A 19,288-nucleotide genomic window follows, 5' to 3' on the forward strand; every position below is an offset into this window, starting at 1 on the left:
ACGCCTATGATAAGTTTAATTGTATCGGTACTGCATATTAAGTTCTTGGATTGATAGAATTCTACTTTTTGACAAGGCCAAAATGATAATAAATCCCACCAGGAATATTCTGAAACTCGTAAGATTTAGTACAGGGGGTTTTCAAGAGGGTTTTGGAGCATTTGGGTAAATCTAAATTTTCATTTTTTAAAATTAACAATAGATCGTCAACGGCTCGGGCTGTTACATTGTGCTTAACCGCCCACTCACTTAAACTATTTTGCAACATTGGGTTATTATTAGAAGTAATCAAAATTGATTCGTCATTTAACTGTAAATCATTAGCCATTGATGCAGCAAATGATGGAGGAGGACTATAACTATTTTCTAAAATTGGCACCTGAATCGAACCTGAATTAGTTTCTAAATTAGTGTTTAAATTATGCACTTCATCTACCATACTCTGATAATCTTGCTGCACTTTCCTACGTTTTGTTCTAGAAGATGACATTTTTACAATTAATAATAGTACCTACTAATTTACTACTTCTTACTAACAAACTATTGTTGCAAAATCTGTATAATTTTAATTTCGCTGGGAATCTTTAGCCGGTCGAGTGTATCTAAAAAAGTCCATGATAACTTCTCTTATTTCTTTCTCCGTGGCAGTTTTACAAGATCCCTTTCTGTTGCGGCGGACAGCAACTAAAAAAATAATTTATTGAATCATCACAATAAGATTTTTTGTATTACAGTTGTAAATAAAGTTATCAAACTCACATAGAATACACTCGTTCAATTTTGAATGAATATTGAATGCTGTTTTGTCCCCTTTCCCAGTAAATGTAATTTTCAAAGCAAGACTGTGATGAACGATCCTTTTCATAATATCCTTAGCAGTATCTTTCACATCGTCTCCCCCAATTAAGGATAGATAAGTGACCTGGGGAAACAAGTTCAATTATTTATAATTATTTGAATATAATTAATTAATCCTTCAAATACGAACTAATTAAAGCAAACTAACCAAGTTATTTCGTTCCTCTTCTATTTCCAATTGATTTTCTAACTGTGTCAATTGTTGCTCATTTTCGAGGGGAAACATTGGAAGCGTGTCGAAATTCACCTCATTTGGTCGGCCAGTGGTTAATCCCGATGAATGAGGAAGATTTTCTACTAGATTTTCCAAATTAGCAACCCGCTTGATCAGCTCCTTCTGAGTGCTTCTAATTTCAGCTAAATATCTGAGCACTACTTTTTGAAACGAATCTAAATAACAAAACAAAATGGAATTTAACATGGGGAAATTGACAAAATTCTCACCAGGAAACTATGTTTCATTTGATCTGAGTAAATATTTACCTGAATTAGATTTGTTTTTTGTGCTCGGTGTCTCGCACGATGTTGCTTGTCGAGGTGTAGCGAAACTTGAAAGATGATCTTCGATAACAACAGGTTCAGACGTTCCAATATAATTTTCGCCTTGGCTGGTATCCAACTCATAAAGTCCAGTTGAATTGTTCAAAGTCAGAAATATTGGGCTTTGATTTGTCTCGGTAGTAGCCACCACTTCATTTTCCAGACCTGTGAAAGCAAAGTCATTCTAATTGAATTATTCACAATTAAATAGATACAGTGGAATGGAAATTAATCTAAATTTCTACATAGTACTTGATTGTTCTGTATTGTTTACAAAGGTCGATGGGATATTTTCCTGGTTTAATTCGCCAAATTTTCTCCCGCAATCATTGTCAGAATCTTCACCGTCACCGTCAGAACTGCTGTAGTGCACTGGTTTTCGTGATGAGCGCTTAACTTCTGTCCTACTGTTTTCTACATCGGAGCGATCTTCTGCAATTTTTGCGGCCTTTTGCGCTTCATGGTAATCATCTGTGAAACATGGGAAAATCGACCTTTAACTAATATGGATACAATTTATTTAGTAATAAATGTACATTGTATAAACGTGAAAATGAACGAAAACTCACCTTTTTCTCCTAAAATTCTGCATGGACACTTTTTCCACTCCGGTTCAGGTTTCGAAAACTTATCACCAATTTTCTTTTTCAATTGATTAATTTTTAACGCTTCTGGCCACCAGCACTCTGTTTCACTAATTAACCAGGTGCGTGGAATAGCTTCTACAGAGACAGGCTTATCGTTCGGAAACTCCACAACTACAAAGTAAGATGGACGAATTTCTGGTAATTTATTGGGAGCCATTGCTTACTATACTTCACAGTCTGTTGCCACTCTAATACTAAAAAGAAAATGGCTGGAAAGAGCATGAGACAACGTGGTAGCGGTGGCGCCCTTTCACATCAGATTCACATTAAAATCACGTTTATTCTCCGCAGCAAAACTCGAAATTCCATGTGAGATTTTGGATGTGATTCCCACATAAAATTCACGTCCACTTTGCCACGAATTTTTATGATACTGACTCAGCACTACTAACACGTTGATTCAACAGTTCTTTTTCTTAATATTTCACAATCACAAATCTCATGTGAATTCAACGTAACTGAAATCAATAATTGCGACAAAATATCACAATCACACAAATCCCACAATTGCATCATTAATATCATGTGAATCAAACATTCAATTCTTATTGGGTATACATATGTATGTGGACCACGGTCGTTAATTGTTTTAACTAGGGAGGGGAAGACGTCCTTTGCAGAGTGCGGATAAATATCTTCTTAAAAACCCAGAAATACATATTTATGTAAAACGTTTAATCAAATCTGCGGTACATGTATGTACATATAAAAATCATTTTGTTAAGCCGTTTTAAATTGCTGCAAATTTAATGTATTTGACTATAGAAGATCTAAAAAAAACTTTTTCATTTCAAAGTGACCAAGTAAAACATATCCACTTGCTTTTGAATCGTATCTCTTTGATGATCGGAATTATGCATTTAGGTATTCTGAATTTCTGAGGTTTTTCTAATAAAATATATACACATTTTTGACAAAAATCGCCGAAATTTATAACAGCATTTGTATCAATACCTATAAATACGTGAAATACGTGAAAACATTTTTTTGACAGTGTCGCCTATGTATGCCTGACGACAAGTAAGTTTCAATTCCATCTCATTGTCAAGATTGCTTAATTGTTACTGCCAGTTACTCTGTGGTTTTCGCATCAATTGTTCCAATTGTTGTGCCCCATACAAATAGACAAACTAACACGTAATTTTAATATATTATGCGCTATGGGTGGGAAAAAAGCGGGAAAAATTGTTAGATAATTTTGACATAGATTATTGTATACCAAATGTGATACTAATTAGGGTTAATATGGTTAGGATTAATAATACAGACGGACGGACGGACAAGAGGAATTCAATAGCCCCGTGCTACACAGGGTGAGCTAATAATTTGTAACAAAATTCCCTCCGTCCGCGAGACATAATTGGGATGATTACGTGGGTTAGGTTTGCCCAGATCGAAATTACAGATACATATTCATATCTCTCATTTCCTTGTGACAAGGAAAGTAAAACTAATATTCATATTTTAAGCCAGGCATTTAACAACATACTTTTTAGCCTCTCAAACACAATGGATTCTTAGCCTTGCTGAGGATGAGCCACATACATACGTACTTGCATGTGTATATTTTGCAAACATATTTTGCTGAAAACATTTAACATTTTTCATTTATTACGAATTAATGTGATGTATCAATTTGTGGTAATGTGTTCCAACTCAAACTTTCCATCGAGCAGATATCTCGGTGAGGCAAAGTAAAAAATGGTCGCCCCATACTCGTACCGCTCCAATAACTCGAAACAATTTTCCAGTTTCTTGAAATCGTCTTGCCCACAATTTTTGAAGAGGTTCAAAATGGCTTTTCTCAACTGAACATAATCTCGAATAACTTTCTCATGAAGGGAAATAATTTCTTGGACGGCGGCATCTGGCGATTTCTCTTCGACGAGGATTTTGTGCATGACCGTGCCTCCAGTTTCGTTTTTCGCTAAGTCCTTAACTACACCGACGATATCGTTGCGCACGGCGCCCAGTGTGGAGGACGTGTAAAACAGGGTCTGAAATTTCAAAGTGCTCATTTACATATTAGGATCCATGGCTTACTAATGACATACAGATGACAGAATATGGACCAAGATATAGATAAATAAAACATGGACAAAAATATAGTCAAGTAAAATATGGAAAAACTAGCCTATAAGCCCGTCTTAAAGACGGTCCACATCAAGTTTTAAATCAACACAACAAAATCATTCGATGAAAGCACCATATCACTGCGGGAATGAACTAATTATAACAAACTTACAATTTGAGAGCAAAACAACATCTAAATATATTAAAACATCGAAAAGGCTGTTCCCTTAAACTTTCCAGTACATTCCTTCATTCAGGTTGGTTGCCAGCTTACATCGGACTTTTTTCAACGTTGCCAAGGAATTTTTTTAACGTTGCCGAGGAATTTTTTAAATGTTTTTAAGGAATTTTTTTAACGTTGCTTAGGAAATTTTTTAACGTTGGTAAGGAATTTTTTAACGTTGGTAAGAAATTTTTTAACGTTTCTATTTTTTAACGTTGTTAAGTAAATTTTTTTGACGTTGCTAACGAATTTTTTAACGTTGCTGAGGATTTTTTTTAACGTTGCTAAGGAAATTGTTTGACGTTGCCAAGCAATTTTTTAAATTTGCTAAGAATTTTTTTTGGTTACCCATGACAAAAATCATAACCCGAATCATAACCCAAATCATAACCGTAATCATAACCGAAATCACAAGCAAAATCGTATCCGTGCTGTGATTTGCGGAGCCAGGAAGCCCGCGGCCAATCAGAATACAGGAATGTCACGGAAAATTTCACGGGACGGACTTTTCGAAATTATAATATAGATATAGACACATAAAACATGGAAAAAAAATGCAGACAAATAAAACGTGGATAAAAAATATAGACAAATATTTGGAATATGGACAAAAAGTATTCGGGATAATAATATTTAAGGACACTCCACTTGTGGACATTTGAATTCTTAAAGCTTCAGGGTTTCTGTTTTGAAATTTTATAAAATGTCAGTTTCACAAACGCTAGGTTCAAATTCATAAATACTAAAGGAGGCAAAATCTCCTTAAGTTCAGACCAGATGTCCCCGACTACCCCGACTGAACACATCTCTACAGCAGAGGAGAAACAACGGAATAAATGAGAAAAGCATAAACTTTGTCAAGCCTTCAGCGTTTATTCACCTCTTCAGATGCAATTATTGGGAAGTCGTGTCTTCTGAAAATTTACTACTAATTAAATTTATGATCAAGTGATGCCGATTTGGTGATAATCTGCGCTGGTAGATTGACATAGATTATGTAAGATTTACTTTCAATTTCTACAAGAAACTCATTTCTAATAAGGGCAAATTATGTATTAACCAAACCAAAAGTTCCCATCTCACCTTGACCATCACATGGTCGAGCATATACTTCGGAGGGTTTCCATCTTCTAACAACATCATCAATTCATTCGAGCCAATAGCCCCGCAGGATATGTTTCTCCAGTGCGAAAACATCTCGAACGAATACCCGGTCAAAGTTGAGTCGATTAAACCCCACTCGCTCGACTGTAAATATACCTTCAATCCTTTTGTAAAACGATCTTTAAACGAAAAATAGTCTGGTACAATTCCACCCATGGTGGCATCCCATTCTGCATAACTTTCCAACATAGCGCGAAGCCATGGGTCTGAATTAGTTTTGATGGTTTCCTAGCACGAAATATGTTTAATAAGATTTGAATTAGTTTTAGAAAATTGAATCATTCCTGCTTGAAATCCAGGATACGAAATTATTTCACCGGGTCATCATCGACCAGAGGCTATGGTTTGATTTTTAAAATGAGAGCCCTGCCGGTCTTAGGATTGGTTTATTAAAAACGCCCCTACTTTAAAAATCAAACCATAAATATGTACTAATTACTTTACGGGATGGAAATAATCACGATCTCCAGAGCCGGTAGAATCACGTGCATTCACCACTGGAATTCTTAGAGTGTGCCATAAATCTTGGCCGTTGATATTATCTAATTTTTTTACATGGTAGAAACATGTGCCCATTTTTAATACCTCTGGATTTCCCCCAGTCCCAATGAATTTGTCAAGAATATCGAGCATCTCCATTTTTTCTGTGGTCCCCTTGAGGCCGCACGTGTCAACGAAATCGTCCAGAAGCCACCACCACGTGTGCAGCATGGCAAAGGCGAGCTCATTCTCGTAACTCGAGGCAAAGTAATAGACCGATTTTGTATACGTGGCGCCATTGAGGGCAATCTTTTCCAAGTATTTCGTCTCCTGGGAAGCAAAGTATCGCCCCAGGAAGGCGGCAACGTCCCGGAAGAGCTGTGTCGCTAGAATTGTAGCCGTATCGGGAATTGATTCCATGACAAGGGCTGGGGTCACTTGGTCAAATTGAACCGGAATCGGGGCCGAGGAAGGGTCGACGGGTAGAGCGAATTTTATCCGGGTCATGCCAACATTGTCGGACACAGTTTTTTCTCCTTGTCGTGGCGCCATTGTGGTGTATGTAGGACGGTGAACTGTGAAAATATATGCATTACATCATTTAGTTACATAACTTTAATAAGCTGCATTAAGATAAGTAAATTTACTTAATTATCTAATTCCACATAAACTGGGATGTATGTATCCCAATGAAAAATATGCTCAAATGGAATTTATTTTCCGTAAATAATTTTTTGATTCTCTGCTAAATAATTGACATAAATATTTCTGGTCAACGCCGTTGCTTCAGACGTATGTACATATATAGCAACACATGTAACATATGTATGTAACACCCGTGTGGGATAGGTGTCAACCGGTTTAAAAGGAGGCCTACTAACACGTAGCCCTTGTAAGTAGCTCAGGTCTCACGAGTCTTAAGCTAGATAATACCAGGAAGGTCGTTGTCTTATGAGACGTTCCTGATGAGTAAAAACACGTTTAATAAACTTTATAAACTTTGCTGCAAGTTGTAGTTTAGTACAAATTTAAAAAAAATGCCAAATGAAAATCGGGTTCGGAAATCCATAATAGATTTTCCAATATCCCATATTTGAGGGCAATTAATAGTTTATAACTGTAGATTTAAAATGAAATAGGTGATAAATATATTGGCCAAAAGTTATATAGGAAACTTATTTGCGTATTTATCGTTGATAACTTGAAGCCCTTAAACTCCCATGTAAATCGTGTCTGGTGTCTAATTCGGGTTGTAAAATTATTCTCTTTTATAGACCAATGAATCCTGAATTTAACCAATTTCAGAGCTAATAATTACTCAAAAAAAATTGCATCCGTGCGTCAGCTTCATTAACTTCATATCTTTCCATTTATCTAATTGTTCGCATCAGCCGATAATGTGTGAACTATGCAGAAAATTGTAAATGCAATTAATGTATACATATGTCAATTAATGATGCAATTAATGGTCATTTGTCACCTACTTATTCAGCAGTTATGGTACATACAGCTCAAAGACTAAAGGATGTCGTCGCATTTAAAATCGTCACGAGGAAAGTATTCATTTTATTTAGTGCCATAAAGTAAACCATATTTACTTAAATACCTGTGCGGGTACCCAGTTTTCACTAATAAGGAAAATGTGAAACAAATTTAGTTTATAGTTTTTGGAGTGAGGAAAGACTGTCATAATTAAGTATGCAGTTGGTGCATTATTCATTTCCTTAGGTGGTGAAATAAATATAATCCTAATATGAATACAATATTTATGAACATGGGACACTATAACATATCCCAAGGATATTGAGATCATCCATGAGTTGATAATACATAACCTCCCCTCCTTAGTATGTACATACATAGGTATGTAGGTAGGAGAATCTAATTTACTATTTACATGAGAAACATTTATATAGTATTTTCTGTATGATATGCACCCTTGAATGATCACTTGTATGAGCCTTTGGAACATAGTGTGTGTAAAATTGGTACTGGGTTTCAAGGTCCCACGTCACCATGTTAAAATTTGTGTGAACCTTTTCAGCAAAAAACTACATAATCTCCATAACTTTATTTATTATTTATAGTTTTAAGAATGTTTATTAACACGACATGTGTGAATTATCCGTCATTCGTGAAGAATTTGTAGAACCAGGCGACATTCGTAAATCCGGCAGGTATTCCCAACGCGCAGCCCAAACTACTTCCGTAAGAAGTCACACCCGCGAGACATTTTGAAGAACCAGTCTCACAAACTAGGGGACCACCGGAATCGCCGAAGCCTGGCAAGAAAAAGAAGCGGTATTTTTTGAAATGTTTATTCCCTATTTAAATTTTTATCCCCCAACTTGTAAATTAATTTTGGCTTGAGCTTAAATTTTAGAGAAATTGTTGAACGTAACAAATATTTGGTCCGTAAAACCGTGGAAATAATTTTTTATAGACTGCATGGTCATATTTTTTTAAAACAGCGGTAATATATTTTTTTTACTGTTCGGCAACAATTTAGTAGACAAAAGGATCATCCGGCCGTAAGATATTTACTACCATGGATTGATAATTACGACCGGTAAGAAACCGAACGGTAATAAACCACGACCGGTAATAAACTGGTAATAAAACTTAAATAAACCGCCTACTCTAAATACTTACAAACGTCTTGGCCAAAAACTCCTCCCGCGCAGATAACATCTTCATCTAGAGGTCCGTACGATCTTTCGCAAACCTGGCGGGAAACTATGGTCATATCCAGTTTTTGAAGGGGACCTTTCCACCTATCATTGTCAGGGTTTGTGCGCCCCCATCCAGTCGCCGTACAAACGGTGCCAGGCGCAGGCTCCACCTCGCAGAGGGGCATTGCTTTGACCGCGAAGTTCAGTTCGAGGGGTTCCGTAACCGTTAAAATGCATGCATCATTAGTTTTGTAATATCTGTGGGGATACAATTTTATGTTAGTAAACAGCCATAGCAACGAATTTATATACTCTAAGAAACTGGGTATTAAATTCTACACCCCGCGTATTACTATCTATGTGACAATACCCATGGGTATGGATCTGGTAATAAAATAAACCTGTATAGTATTAAGTTTAATACTTATAGGCATTAAACTGTGTACCACGAAGTAGTAATTTAGTACCAGGTCAGGGTAGAGTCACATAGTAATACCGTGTTTATTCATCTTTTTAAGAGTGTAGTAACAAAGTGGTAGTAAAAACTCTCCAATTAGGTAACAATCTGCAGCCCGGTAATGACTCCTTGGTAATAACTACCTGACTTAGCAATACTACAACAAATTGTTACCAAGCGGTGACAATAATTTCCATTAAATTCATTTTATCACCATTAATCAGTAATCAAAATTGTTTGTTTGCTTAAATAACGTTTAAAAAATTAATCTCACGGATCGTATCCTTAATAAATTCGGGGACGATTAACGGATCTCCTTTGTTGATTGGGTTCACTAGCATTTGCCGCCACGTGTGCGCCCGCCACGACGCGAAGGTCGCTCCATGTCGTTAAATAGTCTTCACAGCAATGTGCCTAAAGTTAGTATGTAGCAGATCTTTCATAAATCAGAGAATGACTACAATTTGTAGTTAAATTAGCTATATTTTCGTTCAAATTCAAATTTCTCTACTTGAACCAACTACGTCAAAGAATTTGGTAATTTGGACATTATTTCAACAATTTTGTAGTTAAAAAGGGACCGTTACGAGGTGCGGATTTATTGCTACACTCTAAAAAATTTTATTACCACGCGGTAAACATGTATTACTCAACATATTACTCAACCGTGCCGGTAAATTATATAAATTATATACTATTACTGCACAGTAACAACCCAATTTTAACATGAGACTGCCTTGCCACCCAACTTAACCAGGCTGGTAGTCTTTGCTACCACTTGGTGGAAGAAATGAATGGTAATAGAATGTTACCATACATACCATCCATTGACACCTAATCTTACCACACAGGCGTAATACGCGGTATTAAGAATTTATTACCGGATTTTTAAGAGTGCATATTATATATTTTTCAATGTAATTACCGCCGTTGCGATTTTTACATCGCTGAGAATCGTGCCGCCACAAATGTGCCAGCCCTGATCCTGGAGAGAGATTTGATACGGATATTCGTGCGGCTTTGCGTCCGTTCCTCCTACAATTTTTCCCGAAGAATTTACCGTATCATTGCTGGTGGCTCGAAACAGAACGCTCCCTTATAAATGCAAGACTTGTATTGATTAACCAGGTTTTTACATGATTTAAAGCGCAAACTAATTTACCCTGACAGATATCCACAGTTGCCAGGGAGAATATAAATGCCGCAAAAATTTTCGGGTACATGATACAATTCGAAAAATAAGTGAAATTAAAAAAGAAAAACTAGTGTACGCAAGCGAGATGGTTTAGTGATAAAACTTTTAATAAAATGGGGTAAAATTACCCGATTTTTATACTAGATTGTACGTGAAATACGGCACGAGTAGTGTAATAAGATTCTTTTCTCTCGCCCGATAACAATGTCAACATCTGTTGCAGGTTTTTCGGACAATAAATTGCCTGAAATTACTCACGTTCCGGGCCGATTTACTTTTATATTATATTGAGTATGACGTTCAACATACGTGTCAAAAGAAGCATCTGGGCTTTTAAATAATTCTAGCGTGACAATTACACATTTTATTTATTTTTGGGATTTTTTGAAACAGCTATAAGCAACAACAAGGTATTGACACTTGTACATAATAGAGAATAAATCTCACACAATTGACATTCACACATACGCCAAAAACTATTCCCCAAACAGCCATACCACGTGCAATATCTCTACTTTTCAACATTCATTAATTTATTTTACTTCAATTTTCAATTACTAAACATAATTCCAATTCAAACGCGCGTAATATACTGGAACTCTTTATTATCAAAAAAACACTAACTAATTACTGTACCTTCATGGGCCCGAAGCGGCCTTTATAAGGATTGAATAGATCTTATCTTATCTTGTCTTATATTAGAAGATATAACTCAAGTATATACTCGCAATATTATAAGATATATCTCACACGCTATTTTATGTATGTATACAGTCCGTCCATATTTTTTTTAAATTTTACGAGATGAAAGTAAAATTTCGACAGACTTGCAAAATTCGTTCAACATATTTTCCCGAATTTTCTCCTAACTTGTGGAAGAATATCTGAAATATTTATATTTCACTAGTAAATATATAAGTTATAAATATAAAATTAGCCACCAATAAAAATGTGTCATTTTTTTTATTTCACAAAATTATAATTATCAATGCTGCACAATTTTCAGTGGAAACATCTGCATGGTAATAAAGAATAAACAAAACCATGCAGAAATAGTTTGTCACGTACGAAAGTTTAGAAATTGGCAGAACTAAAATATTCCTAACAGCAGAGTAATGCTCACTTCTCAATTATTTGTGCAGATTACATAAATTTTCAATAACAATTTTGTTTACACATTTCAAAATTTACATAACTAATTCGATGTATTGTCCCTCCTCCAAATACGTGATCCTAGACATTCAACTCCAATCTAAATATTCCTTCGGATCAGTGTAAATAGCGTGCGACGTATCAAGCAAGGAGTCAGTTTCAAAAAGTTTTCACAGCTACAGTCAATGTAACAAGTATAGGCAACCCCCACGCAAGCTACTTAAAATTGCCTATAACTTTGGCATGCATTATCAAATTAGCATGAAACTTTGTACACATTTAGCAAATCCAATATAGTCATCAATTATAATCATGTTCCCGACTGAAATTAAATAACCATAACGTTATTATGATTTTGATATGAGCGCGTCTGGTTGGAACCTGCAAAAAGTATTGGCAACCTATGTCTTAATTATTTGTGCGAAATTTTTATAACGATAAACCTCTGCCTTTTGTCACAAGTTAATCAGATCACAAAATATAACGATATAATAATATAATATATCTGCTTCGTAAGTCCAGATTGGTATTGTCTAGAGCCAAAATAGCGACACCAAACGAGCTATTTTCGGAGGAGCGAGAAATAATCTTTCCTCCTTCTCAAACAAGCTTGGATATCGAAAACTCAGGCAGAAAACATGCTCCGCCATATTTACTATTCGAAACGTAGCCAAAGAACATGAAGTGACATTTTTAGTTACTGGTTTCCCATGATCCGGCAGAAAAAATCACCTAAGCCCAAAATCTACAGATTAATCAAGCATAAAATCACTCGAGAGCGGAAGATTTCAGCTCCCAAAACCATGTTGAATTTGAAAACCAACTGTGGGGTCATCATATCATTCTGTTTTTAATCGTAAGTAAATTCCTTAGAGGTGCGTGAGTTGTAAATTCACGTTAGTTAATTATGAGTGTGTGTATGTTGAAGTGTAGCGCAACTTGAAATACTATGCACCAAATTCTAGCATAAAGCTCTATGGTTGTGTAAATAATTCGTAGACAACTTCAATGGGTTAATTTTAAATTAATAGTAACTGGTTTATTTCTGGTTTACTTCATAAGCACATACAGACTTGCATGATACTATTTCTATTATTAATGGTTAATATGGGGTATTGTGATACAACTATTTCTTATGGGCAAACTGATACAATTCCTATGGGTAATTTGATACTAATAATTTTGCAATCTCAATTTCTCATTTGAGGCAATGTGAGACTTGCGATTCACTCTTGTGCAGAACAACCCTGTGTTACAAAATTATTAAATGGGCGTTACGCGGGCTCTGGTCCGTGGCTAGCTTTATACTGCAGAGCGGACGGAAAAGCACCCGTGTATGCTAACTAATACATTCCATTTTCCAACTAAAAATAAATCTATTTGCAAGTTATGCAAGTTATGTAAGTTACATAAATACCGTTGTTTGTTCAACATTGGAACAAATACATGCATACATAACTTACTACCATTTTACCTGTTTAGAAAACTGCAAAACTGGACAACTCAATCTACATAAGATGAGTTTGCAAGATGTGAAAGCGATGCAGCGTAACATACCTGCCATCACTTCCGCATATACATTGATTTACATGTTTCTACTGAAATACCTATGTAAATTGCGCTAAATCTGCATCTTAAATGCAGACTGACAAAACAATGCAATCTACACATTCCAACTCCAAATACATTCATATTCCTACATATTAGGAATCTGAACACATTCAATATGGTGATCAACCAAAAATCATGCGATGAGGTTTCAGGGTCCAGAAGCCCGACTGACGCGAGGGTCCCCAAAGCGAACCAACTCTATAAATTGGAATGGGCTAAATACAGCCCTAAATAGACTTCCAATGAATAGACAAGCGTCTGGTGGTTTGACATAGACAAATTTTACTTATTCGGAGCTAATTCAATGGTTCAAGTCTAGCGGATGCCGTAAAAGGCTCAGAAACACGAACATGTGCATACGACAGTTAAGCACATAGGAGGATCGTTTATGGTTTGGGCTTAAATGACCAGATCGTAGCGTAGTTACCTGGTCATTATCGATGAACTCATGACCACGTAGGTCTAAGTAATCATTCTAAAAGATAATTTGAAAACATTTGACAAAACCCAGAAATTGGAAGGAATTTCATGTTCCAAAAATGCAATGACCCCAAAACATGCATCCACATTAACGACGCACATATTTGGAGACCGAAAAAGTTAAGCTTCTTTTGTTGGCTGCACAGTCTTCCGATGTGAAACTGATCGTCCGGGTTAAGAAAATACTAGTGGAAAACCACTCGTCGGAAAACGAGCTTGCCAAAATTTCGAAACAAGAGTGAGCAGCCAGATCAAAAAGCGTCAGAAAGAAACTTCTGGAGCAGAGTGTGCAAAAAGGCGCCTTTTTGGGAAAAAATTCATGCCGTTTTGCCCGTTTCAATGCCGAATTGCCTTTTTGCCCGTTTGATGCCTTTTTGCCTTTTTCCTTATGTTTCTATTGGGTATCGCCCGAACCATTTTTCTTAGTGAGGCAAATACCTGACAACGAAAAAAATTTTCTAAGTATGCATTTACCCCACCCAAAAAAAGTGAAATAAATAGATTTCTCGGCCATTTCTCAACCGATTTTGATGAAATTTTGCACAGATCATTGTTAGGTAATTTAGAAAAGATGTGCTAGTCGACTTGGCGAATTTTTGATTTCTACCCAAGTTATGTGCCAAAATTTGCAAAAATTTTCCCCTGAAAACATATTTATTTTTATGATTCATAAGTGGTGTATCTCAGCATGCTCGCTTATTGAAAATATTTTAGTCAAAGTCATACCGGACATTTTAAGCGCAAAATGACCTAAATCGGTTGAGAAATAACGGCGTTATTCAAGTTTGAAAATCAAAAATTTAATAAAAATATTCAGGGTGCCGATAGTAACGGCGGTTGTGCAGTAAAAATAATGTCTTTGACAACCAATTACAAGTTTTAAATAAACAAGGCCCCAAAAAATGGGAAATCTTAGTGAGTCAGCGCAATCACAGTTAATAAATAAAATTAGATTGAATAACTTTTGCATCACCGCTCTCGGGATAATTTTTACCTGGTCCACTGTAAATTTAGTTTTGCATACGCATGAACTCTTGCATTCATTAAATTAATTGAGATTACAAGATGACGTTTTTACTATTGAACGAGAAGTTGGCTAAATTAATCGATATGAAATATAATTGTGAACTGCGAATTTTAAATTTTGAAAGAGTTGAAAATCTACAATTTCGATATATAAATTTGGATATCCCATTAATTCCTATTCTGATGAAATCTCCAGACCCTTTGAGGGGGGCTATTATTCTAAATGATTAATTAATTCTTCCAGGAAAAATGATACCGAGAGCGGTGATGAAAAAATTATTCAATCTAATTTTATTTATTAACTGTGATTGCGCTGACTCACTAAGATTTCCCATTTTTTGGGGCCTTGTTTATTTATACAACTATGGACAAGAAAGTGTGACAAAAGTGTAATTGGCTATAAATTTAGGTTTTTCTAAAACGTTACCAACTATACACTTCTACACAACTACTTAACAACATTATGCAGTCGTGATAATTAAGGGCATTTATAAATATTTATGCACCTCAAGATGTGCATAATTTTTTTAGTGGTGTCGACGGTCATCCAAATCGGATAGATAACCATAATTTATTATTCACGTGTCAACAAATCCTGTGAACTCTGAAACATTACAAGATTACAACTAGCAAATCATGGGATCGTATTATCACATTGCCCCAATTTTACCAAAAAGGCAAAACGGCATTTTGGGCAATCGGGCATGGTCAAAATTCACGTGCCTAATAGGCAAAAAGGCATTTTAGGCACGGCATGCCTTTTTGCCCTTGCACACTTTGTTCTGGAGTCAATTCCAAGGGGTGTTTCTGCTCCTATAGTATCGAGAGGAGTTACTATGTAATGCTAGAAGCGGTTTGTCGTATTAAAATTGGCGTTTCTTTGCGTTATGATTTTTAAAGTTCAAGGGTGCCAATACTTTTTGCGGGTAAATTTTGCAAATTTCTCAAAAAATTATTCAAAAACTGTGTTTATCTAATTTTATTGAATAAAACATTACTATAATCGGATACTACATTAGATTTGTCAAATGCGTACAAAGTTTCATGCTAATTTGATAATGCACTCCAAAGTTATAGTAAAATATATTTAGCTTACATATATGGGGGTTGCCTGTACTTGTTACATTGAGTGTATACCTTAAATAGGAAATTTATATTTGCAGAATTATTCTGGAATTTTCGACACCCAAACGATTGACACCATGAGCAAGTATGTTATCAATCTATCCACCTATTTGTTGGTGGTGACAGTGGCTTCCCAACTTTGCGAGGCTTACGTAAGTAACCAACAAAAAATGTCAAAAATTGTAAAAAAAATCTACATAATTTATTTATTAAATTTGCAGATATCTTGTGATTACTGTGACGGGAGCCCGGTGGACGTGGGGTGGACGGTCTCCAATGTGTGGCAGTTATCAAGGAAAAATGTCCCGGCATGCGAAACAGGCAGACAACCTCGTGGCGGCGGGGCGTTCGGGTTATGGGCAATTGTCACAATATACCTAGTGGAACCGCGATTGCTACTTTTTTTGGAGATGGGGCAACCTACAATTCTGGAAGTTACAAACACGCCTCCATCTTTATTGGATGCGAAGGGTCAGGATTTCGAGTGAATGACCAATGGGTGGAAAAGGGGAGGTGTACATCTCGCCCCCTGTACCCTTCAGGGTCGGGATCAAATGGGGCGTGGAATTTTTGGACGATTGAGTAAAGGGGGAATCCAGTTTTCTCGATATCTGGATGTATAAATTTGTTCTCCTGCAGGGTAAATTAATTTGTAAAAATAATTCCTGTTTTCCATGAAATTTGAATAAAATATGGACTGGGTTTGAAATATTTTCATTGAAAATGATCAAAATTTAATGGAGAATAATACAATGTTACTGTACATATTTCATACAAAATCGAATTTAGACGAAGTAGTTTCAGTTTGGTCTGATTTTAGTAAGTAGGCAAAAAGGCACACATTTTTACATGCCAAATGCAATTAGGCTGAAAAAAGCACTGCATGCCGATTTGCTCTGCGTACACTGATTCTGTTTGACACACCTTCGACTATGGTGTGAAGTGTAACCCTCCGATTTTGTTGAAATTTCGAAATTATGTTATCCACTTCAATACAACCTAGTAGTCAGCCCAAGCTTGAGCCTACGTAAAGAATTGTGAATAATTTTTGCTAATACTTATGTAGATAAGATGACTACACATATGTAAATAGAGAGAGGACGATCATAAGTGGCATAACAAAAATACCGGCGTCGTTTTTTTGACAGAAAGATTTGAAATAGGTGGATTTTTTAAAATGGGTTGAAACGATTATGAACGTCCCGCTTGTACAGATCATACGCTACCGATTATGTTACAGCGTCTTAGGTAGAAGAATCACATTGTGACAATGGGAAATATCACATGTTAGATAACAGCGAATAACGGCCGCGTTTTTACAAGTTGACATAATGTTAGGAACTATGAAAGTTGCTGAAATATGATTTTAGCGTATATAATAAATCACGTTTATATCGCGAAATATGTATCACACCCGTTACACATGGCAATAATGTGAAATACTTTATAAAACGAAATCCTCCAAATTTTCAGTGCTAATTAGTTTTCTATATTTTATTAAGTTATTCTAAATCCTCTACAAAGCTAGACAAGTTCTTAAATAATTAAAAAAAACTATGTTAAATTCAGATTAAATTGAAGTTCTTTCCGATATCCAGATTTGTGAGGATAAACAGTCACATACACCCAAATGTTTTCCAACCTTTTCACAAGCTTCACACTCTCGCCGTGCAGACATCCTCCACCACTAACTCGTCGACGAATCGTTTCACCACGAATACAAGATACATCTGAATTCCAAACGCAACAGCGTAAACTCCGAGGAGAATAAGGCCACCCCCAATTTCCCCAGAGATGGCCAGGCTTATAAAAAAGGCCGCCATCCCGACCGCGATGAGGAGAAGGGAGACGTAATTCCAGTACAACCAGGGCAGTATGAAACGGTGATTGCGCTAAAAAAATAAAAACAGAAATGTTCAAAATTGGTTGCGGATTTACAAAAACATGATGTAAAACCTGACTTACTTTGCGGCACCCGTGCACCAGAATGCACGCAAGCATGATGTATATTGCGGAAAATGATATATGGACGTAACCCAACGTGATGTAGCGACTGGCTGCAATTTAGGAAGGGACAAATAATTATGCCAAATATCTGTAATTATGCGGGTGGAATTATTCTGCGAACTTGCGTATATTACATATGTCATCATTTTAGTGAGTGGGTGGATTAGATTCTACTAACTTTCCAATGTTAAAATTCCCTACCGAAAAACAATTTTGATGACGTAATATATGGATGGCCTCACTCTAGCTGGTTTTGAGCAGTGTGTGCAAAAAGGCAGACTTTTTGTTATTTCTTCATGCCTTCCTGCCTTTTTAAATGCCCGTTTGCCTTTTCAAATTTTGGGTTTAAATGCATATTTGTAGATATGTATGAATGTATAAACACGCAATGAATAACTTTCACTTTAATTTTATCTAAGGGTTTGGGTGTCATCTCGCCCCAATTAAGAAAAGGGCAAAAGACCAAAAAGGCATCTGATTTTGTGGGCAAAAAGGCACTGCCTGTCTTTTTGCTCTGGACACACTGTTTTTGAGCTACCAAGAGGCGAAAATGCATAGTGTCAGAAAGTATTAATAAATATTGTTAAGAATGCATACGATTTTGTTGGAATGCGGGGTCCGTAATCTGATCGGGATGAATTACCATTAAGTTTACGGCCAACGAGTTGAAAATTATGAAAAGGATGCCTCCCACCTGGAAAGAATTATTATGTAATTAATTAGAAAGATGGTGGATAAAACTGGTAAGCTTCATATTTTGAAGATTCTCCCGCAAAGTAACAAATACATTATTTTACCAAAGTATTACATTGTAAATACATAAATTAACAAACCGTGAATGAATATTATGCGGCATTTATAATTCTACCCCCTCCCAAATGGGGCAACTTGACATGACTTTTGGTGAAAAGTTAAAATTTTACTTTCATACTGAGGTATCGTTCGTAATTAGCGAGGAATTATAAATGCGGATATTAGGGATTACGAGGATTTGGAATTGAGATTTTGATTCCTACTATCAAAACTGATAGAAAAAAATAATGCCTAAATTCTTAAATTCTGAGAATTTCAGAAGCAAAGTGTGGTACCTAATGGGAATTAATCTCACAAATTCTTCTTACTAAATCACATTTATCTTCGACATTTACAAATAAATTAATTGTTTTCGACTTCACGTTATGATACTTAATTTACACATTTAGTAACTCTTACAATGTTGAAAATTCCGATGGCCAGCGTTCCCTGTCCGACTGTATAGCATCCACAGCAACACGTATCCGTCGACATTTTGTCCTCCAATACACCAACAATTCCGTGTCAGAGATATCGTAGTATGAAATTAATGTCTATAAATATTGTGATTAGATTTGTATAAAGTTAAGAGGAAATATTTGCGTGTTTCGGATAGCTCGGTTTAACATAAACTGATCCAAAATTAGTAGCCACAAAGCCGTTTTGTTGTCTATAGTCTTCCAGTCAATGTGACAATCATTTCCATGCCGACGTGACTAAGACTTTTGACTGATTCTGTCAAACAATCATGTTACGAGATTCATACGTGCAGGATAACATGTCGTG

At 35.9% G+C, this 19,288-nt stretch overlaps 2 protein-coding genes across 4 annotated transcripts; both read right to left on the reverse strand.

Moving 5' to 3' along the window:
* Positions 1–8,037: 8,037 nt before the first annotated feature.
* On the reverse strand, positions 8,038–10,365 carry LOC110860292 (chymotrypsinogen B). 3 transcript variants are annotated; one of them, XM_035860256.1, is made up of 3 exons: positions 10,040–10,365; positions 8,638–8,915; positions 8,038–8,267 (listed from the first exon to the last, which is right to left on the reverse strand). In XM_035860256.1, the coding sequence occupies exons 2-3, from the start codon at positions 8,840–8,842 to the stop codon at positions 8,107–8,109; spliced, it is 366 nt and encodes a 121-aa protein (XP_035716149.1). In that variant the 5' UTR covers positions 8,843–8,915; positions 10,040–10,365; the 3' UTR covers positions 8,038–8,106. The 3 variants fall into 3 exon arrangements, with proteins under 3 accessions (XP_035716149.1, XP_035716150.1, XP_035716151.1); XM_035860257.1 differs by lacking the exon at positions 10,040–10,365 and adding an exon at positions 9,389–10,029; XM_035860258.1 differs by lacking the exon at positions 10,040–10,365 and having other exon boundaries at positions 8,638–9,382.
* A 6,898-nt stretch (positions 10,366–17,263) lies between these two features.
* On the reverse strand, positions 17,264–18,396 carry LOC118439194. Its single transcript, XM_035860292.1, has 3 exons — positions 18,308–18,396; positions 17,669–17,760; positions 17,264–17,595 (listed from the first exon to the last, which is right to left on the reverse strand). The coding sequence occupies exons 1-3, from the start codon at positions 18,354–18,356 to the stop codon at positions 17,359–17,361; spliced, it is 378 nt and encodes a 125-aa protein (XP_035716185.1). The 5' UTR covers positions 18,357–18,396; the 3' UTR covers positions 17,264–17,358.
* Positions 18,397–19,288: the final 892 nt, after the last annotated feature.

Source organism: Folsomia candida, unplaced genomic scaffold, assembly GCF_002217175.1.
Source record: "Folsomia candida strain VU population unplaced genomic scaffold, ASM221717v1 Fcan01_Sc031, whole genome shotgun sequence".
Classification (NCBI taxonomy): Eukaryota; Metazoa; Arthropoda; class Collembola; order Entomobryomorpha; family Isotomidae; genus Folsomia; species Folsomia candida.

Bases quoted from the DNA above. Each gene is read 5' to 3' on its own strand.
- LOC110860292 (XM_035860256.1), bottom strand. From the start codon at position 8,842: ATGCCCCTCTGCGAGGTGGAGCCTGCGCCTGGCACCGTTTGTACGGCG. The intron at 8,268-8,637 runs GTAAGTATTTAG...TTTTCTTGCCAG, and splicing joins AGTTTTTGGCCAAGACGTTT to GCTTCGGCGATTCCGGTGGT.
- LOC118439194 (XM_035860292.1), bottom strand. From the start codon at position 18,356: ATGGTAATTCATCCCGATCAGATTACGGACCCCGCATTCCAACAAAAT. The intron at 17,761-18,307 runs GTATGCATTCTT...CCTAAATTGCAG, and splicing joins CCCCGCATTCCAACAAAATC to CCAGTCGCTACATCACGTTG. The intron at 17,596-17,668 runs GTAAGTCAGGTT...TTATTTTTTTAG, and splicing joins TGGTGCACGGGTGCCGCAAA to CGCAATCACCGTTTCATACT.